The sequence below is a fragment of the Hyperolius riggenbachi genome, chromosome 8 (assembly GCF_040937935.1).
Source record: "Hyperolius riggenbachi isolate aHypRig1 chromosome 8, aHypRig1.pri, whole genome shotgun sequence".
In the NCBI taxonomy this organism is placed as follows: domain Eukaryota; kingdom Metazoa; phylum Chordata; class Amphibia; order Anura; family Hyperoliidae; genus Hyperolius; species Hyperolius riggenbachi.
The window spans coordinates 290,837,317-290,856,193 of NC_090653.1; the positions used below are offsets into that span (position 1 = coordinate 290,837,317).

General features: G+C 50.4%; 1 protein-coding gene across 2 annotated transcripts in view; it reads left to right on the plus strand.

The window, feature by feature from the left end:
* COL5A1 (collagen type V alpha 1 chain) overlaps positions 1-18,877 on the plus strand; it is a 468,893-nt gene that overhangs the window by 304,051 nt on the left and 145,965 nt on the right. For both annotated transcript variants that reach the window (XM_068249145.1, XM_068249144.1), the window contains exons 22-26: positions 6,745-6,789; positions 8,363-8,416; positions 10,298-10,342; positions 12,548-12,601; positions 14,716-14,760. In XM_068249145.1, coding sequence (XP_068105246.1) covers positions 6,745-6,789; positions 8,363-8,416; positions 10,298-10,342; positions 12,548-12,601; positions 14,716-14,760 — 243 coding nt within the window. The remainder of the gene's footprint in view (positions 1-6,744; positions 6,790-8,362; positions 8,417-10,297; positions 10,343-12,547; positions 12,602-14,715; positions 14,761-18,877) is intronic.

The window sequence follows — 18,877 nt, forward strand, 5'->3', positions numbered from 1 at the left end:
GCTGGCTGGGCGTGGCTATTGGGCTGCAGTGGTGGAGAAGGTGTCGAGTAGACTGTGCGCTCGCTGCTGGCTGGGCGTGGCTATTGGGCCGCAGCGGCAGAGAAGGTGTTGGGTAGACTCTGCAGTCTGCACTATCTTGTGACCGGGTGTGGCTATCAGGCCGCAGCAGCAGGGAAGCTGTGGGTAGACTGTGCGCTCGCTGCTGGCTGGGCGCGGCTTTTGGGCTGCAGTGGTGGAGGAGGTGCCGGGTAGACTGTGCGCTCGCTGCTGGCTGGGCGTGGCTATTGGGCTGCAGTGGTGGAGAAGGTGCCGGGTAGACTGTGCGCTCTCTGCTGGCTGGGCGTGGCTATTGGGCTGCAGTGGTGGAGGAGGTGACGGGTAGACTGTGCGCTCACTGCTGGCTGGGCGTGGCTATTGGGCTGCAGTGGTGGAGAAGGTGCCGGGTAGACTGTGCGCTCGCTGCTGGCTGGGCGTGGCTATTGGGCTGCAGTGGTGGAGGAGGTGATGGGTAGACTGTGCGCTCACTGCTGGCTGGGCGTGGCTATTGGGCTGCAGTGGTGGAGGAGGTGACGGGTAGACTGCGCACTCTCTGCTGGCTGGGCGTGGCTATTGGGCTGCAGTGGTGGAGGAGGTGCCGGGTAGACTGTGCGCTCACTGCTGGCTGGGCGTGGCTATTGGGCTGCAGTGGTGGAGGAGGTGACGGGTAGACTGTGCACTCTCTGCTGGCTCGGCGTGGCTATTGGGCTGCAGTGGTGGAGGAGGTGCCAGGTAGACTGTGCGCTCGCTGCTGGCTGGGCGTGGTTATTGGGCTGCAGTGGTGGAGGAGGTGCCAGGTAGACTGTGCACTCTCTGCTTGCCGGGTGTGGCTATTAGGCTGCAGTGGTGGAGAAGGTGGCGGGTAGACTGTGCGCTCGCTGCTGGCTGGGCGTGGCTATTAGGCTGCAGTGGTGGAGAAGGTGGCGGGTGGACTGTTCGCCTGCTGCTGGCCGGGCGTGGCTATTGGGCTGCACTGGTGGAGGAGGTGCCGGGTGGACTGTGTGCTCACTGCTGGTCGGGCGTAGTTATTGGGCTGCAGTGGTGGAGAAGGTGCCGGGTAGACTTTGCGCTCGCTGCTGGCTGGGCGTGGCTATTGGGCTGCAGTGGTGGAGAAGGTGGCGGGTAGACTGTGCGCTCGCTGCTGGTCAGGCGTGGCTATTGGGCTGCAGTGGTGGAGGAGGTGTCGGGTAGACTGTGCGCTCGCTGCTGGCCGAGCGTGGCTATTGGGCTGCAGTGGTGGAGAAGGTGGCGGGTAGACTGTGCGCTCGCTGCTGGCTGGGCGTGGCTATTGGGCTGCAGTGGTGGAGGAGGCGACGGGTAGACTGTGTGCTCGCTGCTGGCTGGGCGTGGCTATTGGGCTGCAGTGGTGGAGGAGGTGCCGGGTAGACTGTGCGCTCGCTGCTGGCTGGGCGTGGCTATTGGGCTGCAGTGGTGGAGAAGGTGCCGGATAGACTGTGCGCTCGCTGCTGGCTGGGCGTGGCTATTGGGCTGCAGTGGTGGAGAAGGCTCCGGGTAGACTGTGTGCTCGCTGCTGGCTGGGCGTGGCTATTGGGCCGCAGTGGAGGAGAAGGTGTCGGGTAGACTGTGCGCTCGCTGCTGGCCGGGGGTGGCTATTGGGCCGCAGTGGAGGAGAAGGTGCCGGGTAGACTGTGCGCTCGCTGCTGGCCGGGCGTGGGTATTGGGCTGCAGTGGAGGAGAAGGTGCCGGGTAGACTGTGCGCTCACTGCTGGCCGGACGTGGCTATTGGGCTGCAGTGGTGGAGAAGGCTCCGGGTAGACTGTGTGTTCGCTGCTGGCTGGGCGTGGCTATTGGGCCGCAGTGGAGGAGAAGGTGTGGGGTAGACTGTGCACTCTCTGCTTGCCGGGCGTGGCTATTAGGCTGCAGTGGTGGAGAAGGTGGCGGGTAGACTGTGCGCTCGCTGCTGGCCGGGCGTGGCTATTAGGCTGCAGTGGTGGAGAAGGTGGCGGGTGGACTGTTCGCCTGCTGCTGGCCGGGCGTGGCTATTGGGCTGCACTGGTGGAGGAGGTGCCGGGTGGACTGTGTGCTCACTGCTGGTCGGGCGTAGTTATTGGGCTGCAGTGGTGGAGAAGGTGCCGGGTAGACTTTGCGCTCGCTGCTGGCTGGGCGTGGCTATTGGGCTGCAGTGGTGGAGAAGGTGGCGGGTAGACTGTGCGCTCGCTGCTGGTCAGGCGTGGCTATTGGGCTGCAGTGGTGGAGGAGGTGTCGGGTAGACTGTGCGCTCGCTGCTGGCCGAGCGTGGCTATTGGGCTACAGTGGTGGAGAAGGTGGCGGGTAGACTGTGCGCTCGCTGCTGGCTGGGCGTGGCTATTGGGCTGCAGTGGTGGAGGAGGTGACGGGTAGACTGTGTGCTCGCTGCTGGCTGGGCGTGGCTATTGGGCTGCAGTGGTGGAGGAGGTGCCGGGTAGACTGTGCGCTCGCTGCTGGCTGGGCGTGGCTATTGGGCTGCAGTGGTGGAGAAGGTGCCGGATAGACTGTGCGCTCGCTGCTGGCTGGGCGTGGCTATTGGGCTGCAGTGGTGGAGAAGGCTCCGGGTAGACTGTGTGCTCGCTGCTGGCTGGGCGTGGCTATTGGGCCGCAGTGGAGGAGAAGGTGTCGGGTAGACTGTGCGCTCGCTGCTGGCCGGGGGTGGCTATTGGGCCGCAGTGGAGGAGAAGGTGCCGGGTAGACTGTGTGCTCGCTGCTGGCTGGGCGTGGCTATTGGGCCGCAGTGGAGGAGAAGGTGTCGGGTAGACTGTGCGCTCGCTGCTGGCCGGGGGTGGCTATTGGGCCGCAGTGGAGGAGAAGGTGCCGGGTAGACTGTGCGATCGCTGCTGGCCGGGCGTGGCTATTGGGCTGCAGTGGTGGAGAAGGTGCTGGGTAGACTGTGCGATCGCTGCTGGCCGGGCGTGGCTATTGGGCTGCAGTGGTGGAGGAGGTGCCGGGTAGATTGTGCGATCGCTGCTGGCCGGGCGTGGCTATTGGGCTGCAGTGGTGGAGAAGGTGCTGGGTAGACTGTGCGATCGCTGCTGGCCGGGCGTGGCTATTGGGCCGTAGCGGCGGAGAAGGTGCCGGGTAGACTGTGAGCTCGCTGCTGGCTGGGCGTGGCTATTGGGCTGCAGCGGCAGAGAAGCTTTGGGTAGACTGTGCACTCGCTGCTGGCCGGGCGTGGCTATCAGGCCGCAGCGGCGGAGAAGCTGCCGGGTAGACAGTGCGCTCGCTGCTGGCTGGGCGTGGCTATCGGGCCACAGCAGCAGAGAAGCTGCCGGTTAGACTGTGCGCGCCGCTCGTCCCAAGCTGCTGGATCTGCAGTCATCAGTCTCCCCCGTCATGTGGAACATAACCCAGCAGCAGCCATAGAGAGGCCTAATGAGCCCGAACCAGGGAATTACTGTACAATTTCTGGCCTTATTAAAGTCTGGCTGATAAGTTACAGCGGGAGGGGCGCGGGCCGCTCATCCAGGCCTCATAAACACATCTGTCATGGCAGCAATGATGAGGGGAAGAAATAAACATTGCTGAGCGGCAGGCCGAGCCTCAGCAACGTTCTCCAAATAAGTGTACACAAAGTGTCCCCGGACCATCAGCCAGCTGACTCCACCCACCCGTCTTCCCTCCATCCGAATATAAACACACCGGGCTGCCGAAACTGGAGCCGAGATCGGTACGCTAAACATCTAGCCAGATTCCAGGCTTAAAGGGGATAGGGAGGCAGCCATATTTAATTCCTCCTTAACCCCCTTGGCGGTATGAAAAATACCGCCAGGGGGCAGCGCAGCAGTTTTTTTTAAATTATTTTTTTTTTAAATCATGTAGCGAGCCGAGGGCTCAGCGGCATCCCCCCAGCCCCGCCGATCGCCTCCGGCGATCAGGAAATCCCGTTCAAAGAACGGGATTTCCTGGAGGGCTTCCGCCGTGGCGACGGGGCGGAATGACGTCACCGACGTCGGGACGTCATTGGGAGACCCGATCCACCCCTCGGCGCTGCCTGGCACTGATTGGCCAGGCAGCGCTCGGGGTCTGGGGGGGGGAGGGGGCCGCGCGCCGCACCGGATAGCGGCGATCGGGCGCGCGGCGGCGGCGATCGGGGTGCTGGCGCAGCTAGCAAAGTGCTAGCTGCGTCCAGCAAAAAAAAAATTAAGTAAATCGGCCCAGCAGGGCCTGAGCGGCACCCTCCGGCGGCTTACCCCGTGTCACACACGGGGTTACCGCTAAGGAGGTTAAAGGATACCCAAAGTGACATGTGACATGATGAGACAGACATTGATATGTACAGTGCCTAGCACACAAATAACTAGGCTGTGCTCCTTTTTTTCTTTCTCTGCCTGAAAGAGTTAAATATCAGGTATGTAAGTGGCTGACTCAGTCCTGACACAGACAGGAAGTGACTTCAGTGTGACCCTTACTGATGAGTCAGGACTGAGTCAGCCACTTACATACCTGATATTTAACTCTTTCAGACAGAGAAAGAAAAGAGGAACACAGCCTAGTTATTTGTGTGCTAGGCACTGTACATACCCATGTCTATCTTATCATGTCACATGTCACTTCGGGTATCCTTTAACAATACCAGTTGCCTGACTGTCTTGCTGATCTCTTTGGCTGCAGTTATGTCTGAATCACACAGCTGAAACAAACATGCAGCTAATCGTGTCGCACTTCAGTCAGAGCGCCTGATCTGCTGCATGCTTGTTCAGGGTCTATGGCTACAAGTATTAGAGGCAGAGAATCCGCAGGATAGCCAGGCAATATGTATTGTTTAAAAGGAAATAAATATGTCAGCCTTCATATATCCTTCAGCTCAGGTTCCCTTTAAGGCTACCTGTGGCATTGTTTACAAGGGGATATAGATGGCAGCCTTCATATCACGCTCAGTACAATTTGTGAATAAGAGGAAGCCAGGCTAGTTAAAGGAACCCCGATGTGAGAGGGATATGGAGGCTGACATGTTTGTTTCCTTTTAAATAATGCAAGTTGCCTGGCTATCCTGCTGATCTTCTGCTTCTAATACTTTTAGCCACAGCCCCTGAACAAACATGCAGCAGATCAGATGCTCTGACTTAAGTGTGACTGGATTCCCTGCATGCTTGTTCCAGGTGTTTGATTCAGACACTACTGCAGCCAGAGAGATCAGCAGGACTGCCAGGCAACTGGTATTGTTTAACAGGAAATAAACATGGCAGCCTCCGTAGGTCTCACACCTCAGGTTCCATTTAATGTTTGCTTCCATCTTGTTTGTAGTTTGTGGACTGCATGTAGCCAGGCATTCCTTGTGAGGGTAAACAGAAAGGGAAATGTAGCGATTCTTTCCATCATTTAGGTGGGAATGGATTATAACAAGTACACACGTTAGACCGCAGCCGTCAGAAATGAATGATAAACGGCCAGTTGGGTCAAAAATCGTATTTTAAAAAAAAAGTGTCCCAAAGACTGTAAAAGACAGTAATTTTCGTCCGTGGCGCATCAGTTTGGATGATGATCGTTGTTATGCTTGGGATACACGGTACGTTTCTGTACCGTGTATCGACCAGCTGATCCAGGCCAGCTGATAAGATTCAGCTGGCCCGATCGAGCCGCTCGACCCGCGCCCGCTCGATCCCCGCCGGCGGACAAGGGCAGGGAATCGAGCGGCTGATAAGGACCGCCGGCGGGGACGAGCGGGAATCGATCCGCGCGGACAAGCGGGGACGCGGCTGGAGTCGATCCGGTGGCTAATCGGCCGCCGGATCAACCAGTCTATGCCCAGCATTAGGCGTTCGTACTGAACGCTGACAAATGATCGATCCATTCAAGTGCCTCACGTGCTGCGTATCTGCCACTTTCCGGTTCTTATTTTTGCACTTCCAGTAACGATTCAATCGGAAGACTATCGTTGTGCCCTTGCTGAGCTCGCTTGTGCGTTGAGATTGTTCACTTGTCGCTAACCGCCGGGGATCGCTCGTTTTCTGATGACTGCGGTCTACCGTGTGTGCGGGTCTTTACGAGGGAGGATCGATGATATGCAAATACTTCCAATTTCATGCAAATATATGTACATTTTTATGCTTATATATGCAGCTGGAAAATGGGCCAATCAAGCCCCACCCAGGTTTAAATTGATTGGTCCAATCTCAAGCTGCATATCCTCTATAATAATCTCCCGGTGTCGCTGTTTTTTGCTACTGCGCAGTAACGGACAGCTGGACGGGAGCAGGGCGGGTGAGCAAGGCGGGCGGTTGCGTACGCAGCAGTTGCGCGCATGCGCACTGGCAGCGTCGGCAGGAGAAAGACCTAGAGCCCGTTTGTAAATAGGCTTGGGTCTACTAGTATTTGCATAAAACATTTACACACATTTGCAAGAACTTGGAAGTATTTGCATATCATACAGAGAACATGTGAATAATAGCAGCTAACGATCAGCAGACGCATCGCGCTCATTAGTCACTGCTGTGCGCATTTGTGTTATTTTATTAGAAAATAGGTTTGTAGGTCGCGGCCGCAGCTATGCCTCTCCTTGTGCGGGATTAGGATGAGTCTGACTTCAGGGCTGCTCTGATTAGGATGACTTCAGAGCTGGTCTCTGCGTTGGGTAAACCGAGTCAGGAAAATTCTGACAGTGTAATTCAGAATAGACAGTAGTGATACAAGTATGAGTAATCGGAGGGGAATTCTGGGGGTTGTATGATATCATCGCACTGTCTGGAGGTGACTCATGTCCTTTCCTTCCTCCAGGGTGTTGCAGGAATGGATGGACCAGTCGGCCCTAAGGGTAACGTGGTAAGTACCCCCCCGGCTTACAAATAACATATATAGCACTGACAACTCCTGCAGCACTGTACAGAGTACATAGTCATGTCACTGACTGTCCTCAGAGGAGCTCACACTCTAATCCTACCATAGCCATAGTCTAATGTCCTACCATATTATTATTATGTATTTATATAGCACTGACATCCTCTGCAGCACATTACAGAGTACACAGTCATGTCACTGACTGTCCTCAGAGGAGCTCACAATCTAATCCCACCATAGTCATAGTCTAATGTCCTACCATATTATTATTATGTATGTATATAGCACTGACATCTTCTGCAGCACTGTACAGAGTACATAGTCATGTTACTGACTGTCCTCAGAGGAGCTCACACTCTAATCCTGCCATAGTCATAGTCTAATGTCCTACCATATTATTATGTATTTATATAGCACTGACATCTCCTGCAGCACATTACAGAGTACATAGTCATGTCACTGACTGTCCTCAGAGGAGCTCACAATCTAATCCTACCATAGTCATAGTCTAATGCCCTACCATATTATTATCATGTATTTATATAGCACTGACATCCTCTGCAGCACATTGCAGAGTACATAGTCATGTCACTGACTGTCCTCAGAGGAGCTCACACTCTAATCCTACCATAGTCATAGTCTAATGCCCTACCATATTATTATTATGTATTTATATAGCACTGACATCTCCTGCAGCACATTACAGAGTACATAGTCATGTCACTGACTGTCCTCAGAGGAGCTCACACTCTAATCCTACCATAGTCCTAGTCTAATGTCCTACCATATTATTATCATGTATTTATATAGCACTGACATCCTCTGCAGCACATTACAGAGTACATAGTCATGTCACTGACTGTCCTCAGAGGAGCTCACATGCTTTAGTCGTATAGTCGCTATAATCCATGCTATAGTCATCTATCCATCATAGTCTAAGACCAATTTTGGGGGGAGCTAGTTAAGAATACTCCTAATATGTCAAAAGATGGAAGGGAGTGTGTATAAAGTAGAGTGCAAGTAGATCTGAACTAACAGTACAATAGGCAATCATGTTTTAGTACCAAACAACGCGTTCCGTGAGAGAAATCCATGAATCGCATTGTTTGGGGCTTACTGAAGGCTGTTCTTTTTAATTGTTCTGAGACTCTAATGATCCAGTGTGATGTATAGACAGACAATTATTTCATACCTCCCGACTTTTTGAGATGAGAAAGAGGGACACTTAAGCCACACCCCTGATCACGCCCCTGTCACACCCCTAGTCACGCATACCATAAAGATTTCATAAGAAAAATATTGTTGTTTTATAATTCAAACCACACTGGTCCTTTCTATCCTGGTTCATTTTCCTTCATATTAACATCTGAAAATAAGAAATGTATCAATATAAAGGATGGGAATAAAGTTTAGAGTCAATCAAACACATTTTTAGTAGAGAAATATATATATTTACATAGAAAGAGGGACAAAGTCCTGAAAGAGGGACAAATGAGGAGGACAGAGGGACAGTTGGGAGCTATGACTGTATGATTATTCTTCAATTCTCTTCTTCCAGGGACCTCAAGGTGAACCGGGGCCACCAGGCCAGCAGGGCAACCCAGGCGCACAGGTGAGTCTTCTTCCCCCTTCAGATAACTTAAAGGGGGGCTCTGTTTGTTAAGAAAAATATAATCAGTTCAGTTCACTTGTGTATATTGTAAGGACGGAGGGCAAACCTTATTTTTCTCTTGTTTATTTTTTTTTACATACCTATAAAATACAGCCGTTCCATAGGCTTCCTAGCTGGAGCTAGCAGATAGGAGTGGGAATGTTTGCTGCCAGCTGTTGAATTACTGCAAGGCTGATGACCAGTAACGCTGGCTGCTTCAGGCCCCTTTCACACTTGCATTGCGAGTGTGCGTTGTGTTGCCCTGTTTTACCGCAGGGTAACAGCACAGCAACGCAAGCCAATGAGGCCTAGCACACTTACCACGGCACACCGGAAGTGCCCGAGCTGCCGCAAAAGTCCACAGCGCATTACCGCCGGACTTCCACGTTGGCGGAAGTAATACATGCAATGGGCAACGCATACCCTTTAAAAAAGGTTGTCTTCTGCATTGTGGCGCATAAGCATGGAATGGTGGGGATCTGCCCAGTGACTTATTTCCAGTCCAGTAGTAAGTATGTCACAGGGGGGGTTGACGCTATGCATATGACCCTGTCTCCGCACTCTGCCGCAGCTCATATGTTTGTGATTTTTATTGTTTTGCAGTGTGATGCAACGAGGCATTGCATCTCTAACGCACGCACCTCAAGTGTAAAACCGGCCTCACTGTGCAGCTTACTACCTATTGAGAAACGTGGGCGTTTTGTGCAGTCAGTACTCCAATTAGAGTACTGCTGTCATGGCTGCCAGGAAGTGCAGCATGAGCTTCCTGTCAGATCTGGAAATTCCTATCTGGCCACAAACTGAAATGTCATTTTCATATTTTTCTAATATTCATTTTTATTTACATTAAATTGACCGTGGACCCGTCCTGCGCTGGACTACGTTCATAGCATTTTATTACAGAAAGTTTAATGTCCCTTTAATTAGGCCAGTGCTGGTTTTTGTTCAGGGGCTATGGCTGAAAGCATTAGAGGCAGAAGATCAGCAGGACAGCCAGGCAATCGGCATTGCAAAGTAAATTGGGCCGAATCTTTCCTACTGCTAGGGGAGTGTGCCCTCCCCAGCCTGGCAGACTCGGCAGAGTATGTGGCGCAGGGTAGAGGGGCAGCAGGAAGCTCTCATACATACCTGTCCGGATGGCTGGTTCGCTGCCTTCCTCCACTGCAGCTGTGATGTACTCCCGACATGTCTTCTTGGTTCCGATCACATGATATGACGTGATCAGGATCCAGGAAACAAGTGTAACAGCGCCATCTGGTGACGGAAGAGGAGTGACTCTTCGATCACCCTTCTTTCACTATTGGATGGTGCTGTAACGCTGACACAGTCCCCTGCATTTCGATCACATGTCATATCATGTGATCGGGACCCAGAAGACCTGTCGGTAGTTCAGATCCTCCGCTGGAGGAAGAGAATAAGCTGTACAGACCAGGGAAATATAACTTCTTACTGCCGCCCCCACTAGGCAGCCCAATGAGATTTCCTGGCCGAGGTTTGGAGCGCACCAGCAGTCTTCTAACAAAAAGTTTCGTTTGAAGCTACAAATTGGTTAAAAGGAAATCACATCCTTCACGTTTCAGGCCTCCCGAGTCTAGAAAATGCAAATCTGACATCACAGATAGTACCAAAAACACCTGCGAGTTGTTTTCACACACTTTAAGCATTTTGGCAGCTTTTAAAGCAAAATCATTCTGTAAAAGAATTAGAATGCCAAGTAAAAAAAAAATATATAATGTATAAAAAAGAAAAAGAAATGACTGCAGTATTTTTTTTTTTAAATCTTAAAACGGAGATATTGGCAGAAAACGTGTGAAATAAATCTGTGTTTTTTTCCCCCCGCAGGGTCTTCCGGGTCCGCAGGGAGCTATCGGTGCTCCGGGAGAGAAGGTAACGTGACGGCGAGCAGCTGTTGTGTACTTACACCGCTATACGCACCATCTGCTGCTAACGCGTTGTTTGCACCAGACCTGTCATCCTCTCCTCTTCCCCGGTTTAATGCGTGCGGCTGGGAACGCCATCCGCCTCTATTACCCATGAAATGTTTACATTAATCCTATACGACAACGCAGAGCAGCACGCCTTTCGTGTTTCCATTATCCGCGCTGTAAATTACGCAGTGCATCATATCGACTCAATGCAAGCGAAGGGCTGCGCTGTGGCATGACTGGGGGGGCTATTCACGCGAGGAACAGAGTACTATCTGAGGGCTTCTTATTTAAAGGACCTCTGTCGCGGAAATCTTAAAATGTAAAATATATATATATATTTACAGTTAAGAAGTACATTTCTCCCTGAGTAAGATGAGCCATAAATTACATTTCTCCTATGTTGCTGTCACTTACAGTAGGTAGTAGAAATCTTAAAGAAAGGGAAGGTTTTGGACTAGCCCATCTCTTCATGGGGGGAGGGGGTTCTCAGGGATTTCCTTATTTTCAAAATGCATTTAGTGAATGGCAGTGGCCAAAAGATGTACGGTGAGCAGGGAGGCTGCACAGCATATTTGTATAAATCTTTTTCAGGGAGTGTCTTTATAAAAAACTAGTAACCTTAGCCCGTTTAAAAACGGGATAGGTCTATCTTTACTTTGCCTGGCGCACGCCCGCACGCATGCCGCGCACACACACGCTGGCCACGTCCTCCCCCGGCTCCTGGCAGTGTCTCTGCGTCTGTCCCTGCACATGCGCAGTGCTAAAAAGCACTGATACACGGACGGACGCAGCAACACTTGCCTTTTATTGTATAGGATAAAAGCCTTGCTGAGAATCCCCTATGGAGAGATGGACTAGCCCAAAACCTGTCGGTAATGTCAGATTTCTACTACCTACTGTAAGTGACAGCAACATAGGAGAAAAGAAATTTATGGCTCATTTTACCCAGGAAGAAATGTACTTCTTATTTGTATACGTTTTAAATATTATGATTTTCGCGACAGTTCCTCTTTAAGCACAAATTTACAAATATGTAACTAAAAACAATGGTGGTAATGTTTGGAGCTGTTGCAGCTTCCTGTGCATCAGAATGAGCTCACATATGGAGAAAAAGGCTCTTCTTACAGTTGTTATTATTATAATTTATTTATAAAGCACTAACATGTTACGCATCGCCTTAAAGAGAGTCTGAAGCCTCCTAAAATGCCACTTTTTTAGGCAGTATTCTTAAGCGTTAATGGCTTAGCTGAAACGCCGCTATTCCACAGCAAAACGAGGCTTTAATCACCCCGAAATGCCCGGGGCAAATTGCGGGTCTTCTTCCTGTTGGAGGCAGAGCTTTGAGCTGCAGCTCTGCCTCCATTTGCGTCAATCTCCCACGGATCTCCGCCTCTCCCCGCCTCTTTCAGTCTTCCTTCACTGAGAGCGGCAGGAGGAGGCCGAGATCCGTGGGAGATTGACATGAATGGAGGCAGAGCTGCAGCTCAAAGCTCCGCCTCCCTGGCCAGCAATATCCATGACTTTGAAAGTCGTGGATTTTTGCCCCGGTATTTGGGGGTGGTTAAAGCCTTGTTTTGCCGTGGGATAGTGGCGTTTCAGCTAAGCCATTAATGCTGGCTGAGAAAAAGGAGGTAATTTAGGAGGTTCAGGGTCTCTTTAAGGTGCCCATACATTTAGCGACTTGACAGTCGATCAACCATCCGATTCGACAATTAGTTTCGAATCAGATGAAAATCAGTGCCGCCAAGTGCATGCCCGATTGGTGGTGCAACCAATTTCAGTAATGTATGTATAGAGTGCTTGGTGGGCCCAATGTAAAACACGCACTGGGGCCCATAGCACCTTAGCTATGCCACTGTTTGAAAATAAGAAATATATCAATGTAAAGGATGGGAATAAAGTTTAGAGTCAGTTACACACATTTTTCAGTAGAAAATACATATATTTACACAGATCTGTACATCAGTCCTGAAAGAGGGACAAATGAGAAAGAAAGAGGGACTGTCCCTCCCAAAGAGGGACTGTCCCTCCCAAAGAGGGACTGTCCCTCCAAAAGAGGGTCAGTTGGGAGCTATGGTGCATTGTGGGATTTGTAGATGAACAGAATCTAAAGAGAAATGCTTAGAGACTTCTAAACTGCTTAACTTCTTCTCTGTGTCCTCAGGGTCCATTTGGAAAGCCTGGCCTGCCCGGTATGCCTGGAGCGGACGGACCCCCTGTAAGTATCCAGTACTCTTTGATTGAGGTCTGCATTATAGAACAGGGGACTATGTGCAGAGCAGCTGCATAAAGTATAAAAGATGTAAGCGTACTGCTGCAGCAGGTAACTGGCGGCCAGCTCCTCACTAACATACTCTTTAGCAGAGTAAACTGGATCCTTGAGGGCGGATCACAGCCAGCCCTGCTCCTCCCCACGCCTTGGCACAGACCGTGTAACTTCAGGCACAAGTTATCAGCCTTACTGCCATGGATGGGGAAAAGGGGAGTGAAGAGAAACCTGCCGGCTGTTGGCTGTGAGGATCTGGCTGCTGCTGACACATTGCAGTATTAACTTTGCTTTTTTGGAACTCAAGCTGAACTAGAGCTTAAAGAGACACTGAAGCGAAAAAAAATATATGTGATATAATGATTTGTATGTGTAGTACAGGTAAGAAATAAAACATTAGGAGCAGAGACATAAGTCTAATATTGTTTCCAGTACAGGAAGAGTTAATAAACTCCAGTTGTTGTTTATGCAAAAAAGAGCCATTGAGAGCTCTGTCTTCTGAAGCTTGTTATCTCAACTGTCAATCATATTTTCTTTTTCACTCCAGAGGAGAGGTCATTAGTTCACAGACTGCTCTGAAAGAATCATTTTGAATGCTGAGTGTTGTGTAATCTGCACATATTATAGAATGATGCAATGTTATAAAAAACACTATATACCTGAAAATAAAAATATGAGAATATTTTCTTTGCTACTAATATTCTAGTAATTAGCCATGCTACTCATACAATTCATTATATCATTTTTTACAGCAACATGTCCACATGATCAACCTTTCGATCGATTTCCAAGCCAAAATTGGTCGAAAGGATTGATGGCTAGAGTGGGTGCGCAATAGTAACAGCGTTCCATATTGCGATGACTGAGCCCCGGCCGGTGTCCCTCCAAATGTATATGCATAGCCCCCCGCCCCATGGGCAGTGTTAAAGTGAATGAGCAGCACCATTTTTAGCACCCAGGAGATTTCAATAGCACATTAAAAATGCATGCTGACAATGAGCTTCATTGATAAAAAGAAATTACCTCCCTTTTACCTTTTAAAAGTTTAGCAGAGGCCTTTATTACTCTACTTCTGAGGCCTGCCCAACTGCAGAAATTTCAGGCAGATAAGGGCGGATGTAATTATTTTATTGCACACATTAGCAGAGAGCAAACACAAGCTTTCATCAGCAGGGGGTGGAGAGATAAGACACTAGGGAAAGTCATACTTCCCACATTGCAGTACGCTGCACCGGAAGTACCCAATTTAACGCTAGCGCATTTTTACGTTACGGCGATATGCGTCGGCCTGGATGTCAGGTCAGTCTATGGTGACGCAGGGTCACGTCGGCGTTGCATGTGGAAGTGTATTTTTACAATACACTTCCATGCACTTCCGCATACCCGATACAGGAAGTAACCGCGAGTGTCACTTCCTGTTTGGACGGATGCCAGACGGGGAACACCGTGCACTAACACGGTGTTCCCTGAAGGCCGGTTTTTGGCGGCGGGCGCACCGCAACGCTGACGCCAATTCAGAGTGTGAAACCAGCCTTAAAGACTATAAGTATTGGGGATAACTCCTACAAACTCCTAGATGTCTGTAGATAACCTGGATGTGTCCTGCTCCCCCTTCCCCCATATAGAGCCTCCCCCCTTTCCCATCGCCCCACTTTTTGGCTCGCTCCTCCGCTCGCCGCAGTCTTTTGGCCCCTTTTCGAGTAATTCCAATTACGGAGAGTGCAGATTGTGCTCGGGATCACACAGGCAGCACAGCGTGAATATAAACAAAGCACTATCGAGAGCAAAATATATTTAATTACTTTAGCTGAAGAGCACTAAACAAGCAAAACAGAGCGGTAAACGGCTATGCGGAGAGCGTTCTCCCCGTGCACGGCCGCGTGCGAGCTTCAGCGGGGGCCGCGCTCATTAGTATGCACGCGGCGTCAGGGTGTTTATGCGAGATCCACGTTGGCTGGCGATGCGCTGAGCCCAGGTGTGCCGCTGACTGTACGTCCTGTTTAGCGAGGTGGAAACGAGGCGAGATCCGCGCCAAAGTCTGATCTTCTGTCTGCTTCTTCCCACAGGGCCACCCCGGCAAGGAAGGACCCCCCGGAGAGAAAGGAAATCTGGTATGGCCATGTTATTATATGATTATTACACATAACCGGTCACATGAACTTATAGGCCAACTCTGACTGACAGCGTTACTCAACAAAAGCTGACCCTATGGAAGGACTCTACTGGGGATTACAACATTAGCAACTCTCACAAAGGTAAAGGGGACCTCAACTCAGAACTTACTCTCTGTTCTAAAAGATAAGCAACAGCATCATTACCTTTACAGAAAAACATGTCTTTGTTACAGCTGATACAGATCCTGCAATAAATCTGCAGTGTTTCTACTTCCTGCTTTCATGGGAGCAGATATATGGTTAATGTCCTGTGCTTTCTGATGAGCTCATCTGCCTTATCTGACAGGGCAGGTGACACAAATGGGGGGGGGGGGGGGGGGGGGATTAGACCGGCTACACTCTCTAAATACATACAGGGTGCATTTCAATATTTTTTCCTTCTGTCCTGTGCAAGAGTTCAGGTCCAATTTAAACATTTATGACAAGCTTTACTTGTGTAGAACGTATACCATACCTACCAACTTTTTGAGATGAGAAAGAGGGACACTTAAGCCCTCCCTTGGCACACCTCTAACCACGCCCTTGACACACCCCTAGTCACGCATACTATAAAGATTTCATAAGAAAAATATGTTGTTTTATAATTGAAATCACACTGGTCCTTTCTATTCTGGTTTATTTTCCTTCATAGTAACATTAAAAAAATAAGAAATATATCAATTTAAAGGATGGGAATAAAGTTTAGTGTCAATTAACCATTTCCGTACCAGCAGTCTCTGCCCCCTTAAAGGGAACCTAAACTGAGAAGAATATGGATTTTTCCTTTTCAAATAATACCAGTTGCCCGACTCCCCTGCTGATTCTGTGTCTCTAATACTTTTAGCCACAGCCCCTGAACAAGCATGCAGATCAGATGCTCTGACTGAAGTCAGACTGGATTAGCTGCATGCTTGTTCCAGGTGTGCGATTCAGCCACTACTGCAGCCAAAGAGATTAGCATTGTTTAAAAGGAAACATTCATATCTCTCTCAGTTTAGGTTCCCTTTAAGGACCAGAGACTGCTGGTGCCGTAAAACGCCACCTCCCGACGAATCGCTGCACATACCTGCCGCTCACGACGCTGCTCCATCGCCGCAGGCTCCTCTCTCTGCTGTCTCTATGATGGCAGATTGCTGTCAGCTGGTCAGGAGCCACTTTCATTGGCTCCTAACGCTGTCTATCAATATGAGCCAGTGTGATTGGCTCTCAGTGATCACACGGTCAGGAACCAATGAAAGCGGCTGCTCACTGGCTCACAGAGCTCTGCTGTCATAGAGACGGCAGAACGAGCGAATTGCGGCGGGTGCAGATCGGCGAAAACGGCGGTAGCGCAGAGTGCCGAAGCAGTAGAATCTACATCCAGTCAGAGCCGCAGCACCACCTGCTGGACGCAGATTCGTACTGCTCCGGTCCGGAAGCAGTTACATTTTTCAGTAGAAAAATAAATACTGTATATTTACATAAATCTGTACATCTGTCCTGAAAGAGGGACAAATGAGGAGGAAAGAGGAACAGAGGGATTGGGGGACAGAGGGACTAGTTGTTAGCTATGCATACACCGGGGTTCATTCTCTATACCGTGTAATATTACCAAGCTCACATAGGGAAATATTGCTGTGCACTAACTTCAAGGATTGCGAGTTACGCAATAAGTTGCTACGGTAACGCGTGTTACTAACAAGCATTACTGTATATAAAGTACGTTACCGCAGCAATGATCGTGCTACTTGAGTACCACGGTTCAAGCTAATCGCGTAACTCACTGTACTTGCAAGGTAGGATATTTATAGAATCAACCACTACTACCTAAGGGGAAAAATTAACGGAGAGGAATGTGGAGGCTGCCATATTTATTTCCTGTTAACCACTTGCCGACCGCCCACAGCCCATGGGCGGCGGCAAAGTGGACGCCTTAAGGACCGCAATACGCCTGACGGCGGCGGGTCCTTAAGGCGTGTCCGGGGAGCGATCGCGTCATCTATGACGCGCGCTCCCCGCGGCGAAAGGTCCCGCCCACCTTGCCCGATACCCCGCCGGCCAATTAGCAGCGCCGGCGGGGTTTAAAAATACGATCTGGCCAATAGTATTGTATAATACACTTTGTTTACGTAACAAAGTGTATTATACAGGCTGCCTCCTCCTCCTCTGCACGCATCTTCGCACGGATCTCGGAGGAGGAGGCAGCCCTGTTAGAGCAAGCACAGAACAGGTTTTTTACACCCACAGACCCCCCGATCGCCCACCCCAGCCTTCAGAACCCCCCCTGACCACCCCAGCAGACCCAAGTTTGCACCCAAGCACCCCCTAATAAACCTATCAATCACCCCCTGCCACTATCTGCCGACGCTATTATTTAGATTAGGTCCCTAACTGCCCCCTAGGGTCCCTTGATCACCCCCCCCTACCCTCAGATCCCCCCAGACCCCCCCCCCAGCCCCCCACCCCTGTATACTGTATACTGTACTGCATCTGCCTCACCCACTGACCACCTGTCTATCACCTGTCTGTCACTTGTCACCACCACCCATCAGAGCAGACCCTAAACTGTCCCTTGGGGGCACCTGATCACCCACCCAGACCCCCAGATTGTCCTCAGACCCCCCCCCTGATAACCTCCCCAGTGCATTGTTTACATCTATTCTCCCCTGTAATCACTCACTGACCTCCCATCGGTCACCCCCTGTGTCTGCCACCCATCAGATCAGGACCCAATCTGCCCCGTGCGGGCACCTAATCAACCCCCCTCACCCTCAGATCGCCCTCAGACCCCCCCCCCCCCCCCCCAATCACCTTCCCAGTGCATTGTATTTGATTGTGCTGTCATATTGTGCTGTCATTGTATTTGATTGTCCCGTAATTGTATTTGATTGTCCCGTGATTGGCCTGTGATTGTCCCGTGATTGGCCTGTGATTGTCCCGTGATTGGCCTGTGATTGTCCCGTGATTGGCCTGTGATTGTCCCGTGATTGGCCTGTGATTGTCCCGTGATTGGCCTGTGATTGTCCCGTGATTGGCCTGTGATTGTCCCGTGATTGGCCTGTGATTGTCCTGTGATTGTCCCGTGATTGGCCCGTGATTGTCCCGTGATTGGCCTGTGATTGTCCCGTGATTGGCCTGTGATTGTCCCGTGATTGGCCTGTGATTGTCCCGTGATTGGCCTGTGATTGCCCCGTGATTGGCCTGTGATTGGCCCGTGATTGGCCTGTGATTGTCCCGTGATTGGCCTGTGATTGTCCCGTGATTGGCCTGTGATTGTCCCGTGATTGGCCTGTGATTGGCTTTGATTGTCCCGTGATTGGCCTGTGATTGTTTCTGATTGCTTCTGATTCCCCACTCGCCACCACCCCCCTGTCACTATCCTAGTGATCTAAAAACAGTGATCAGTGGAAACTGTCACTTTTTTAGTATCACTAGTGTTAGCAGTTAGGCCAGTTAGCTAGGCCCCTTTGTTAGTGTCAGTTAGTGCTCAGCCCACTGCACCACAGTCACTAATTAGCGTCATCACTGTCGCTAATCAACATTGTTACTATATAGTATCTGTAAGTGATCATTACTGATCGCAGTCAGATCTATTAGGGTCACTAGGATCCACTAAAAAACGCAGTGTTTGCCCGATCAGGTCTGATCGCTCGCCTGCACTTGCGTTCAGCCCACCCCACCGCAGTGACAGAATTTTTTTTTCTGATCACTGCAAAAACCACTGTACACTAGCTGTGCACTGTAAACATCAGTTTTGATTTTTTTTTTAATCAAAACTCAGTGATCACAGCTTTCTACCGCTCAAATACTCCCTTTCGCTAAGTAGGTGCTCTTTTTTCTGGGTAGTCTCAGAGGAATACCCCCTAAATTTAGCAGTCCACCATGGCAAAAAAGGGGTATTCCGATGATGAGGTTCTCAGGTACATGGCCCAGTCGGATGAGGACGATTGGGACGAACCATTCGACGAATCATCTGGGTCAGAGTTTGTACCTGAATTGAGCAGTGGCTCACTGACCGATAGTGATGACGAGGTTGAGGTCCCGGCTAGAGCCAGCCGTACCACACCCCATGTCGTTGGACAGCAGGTGGCGCAGG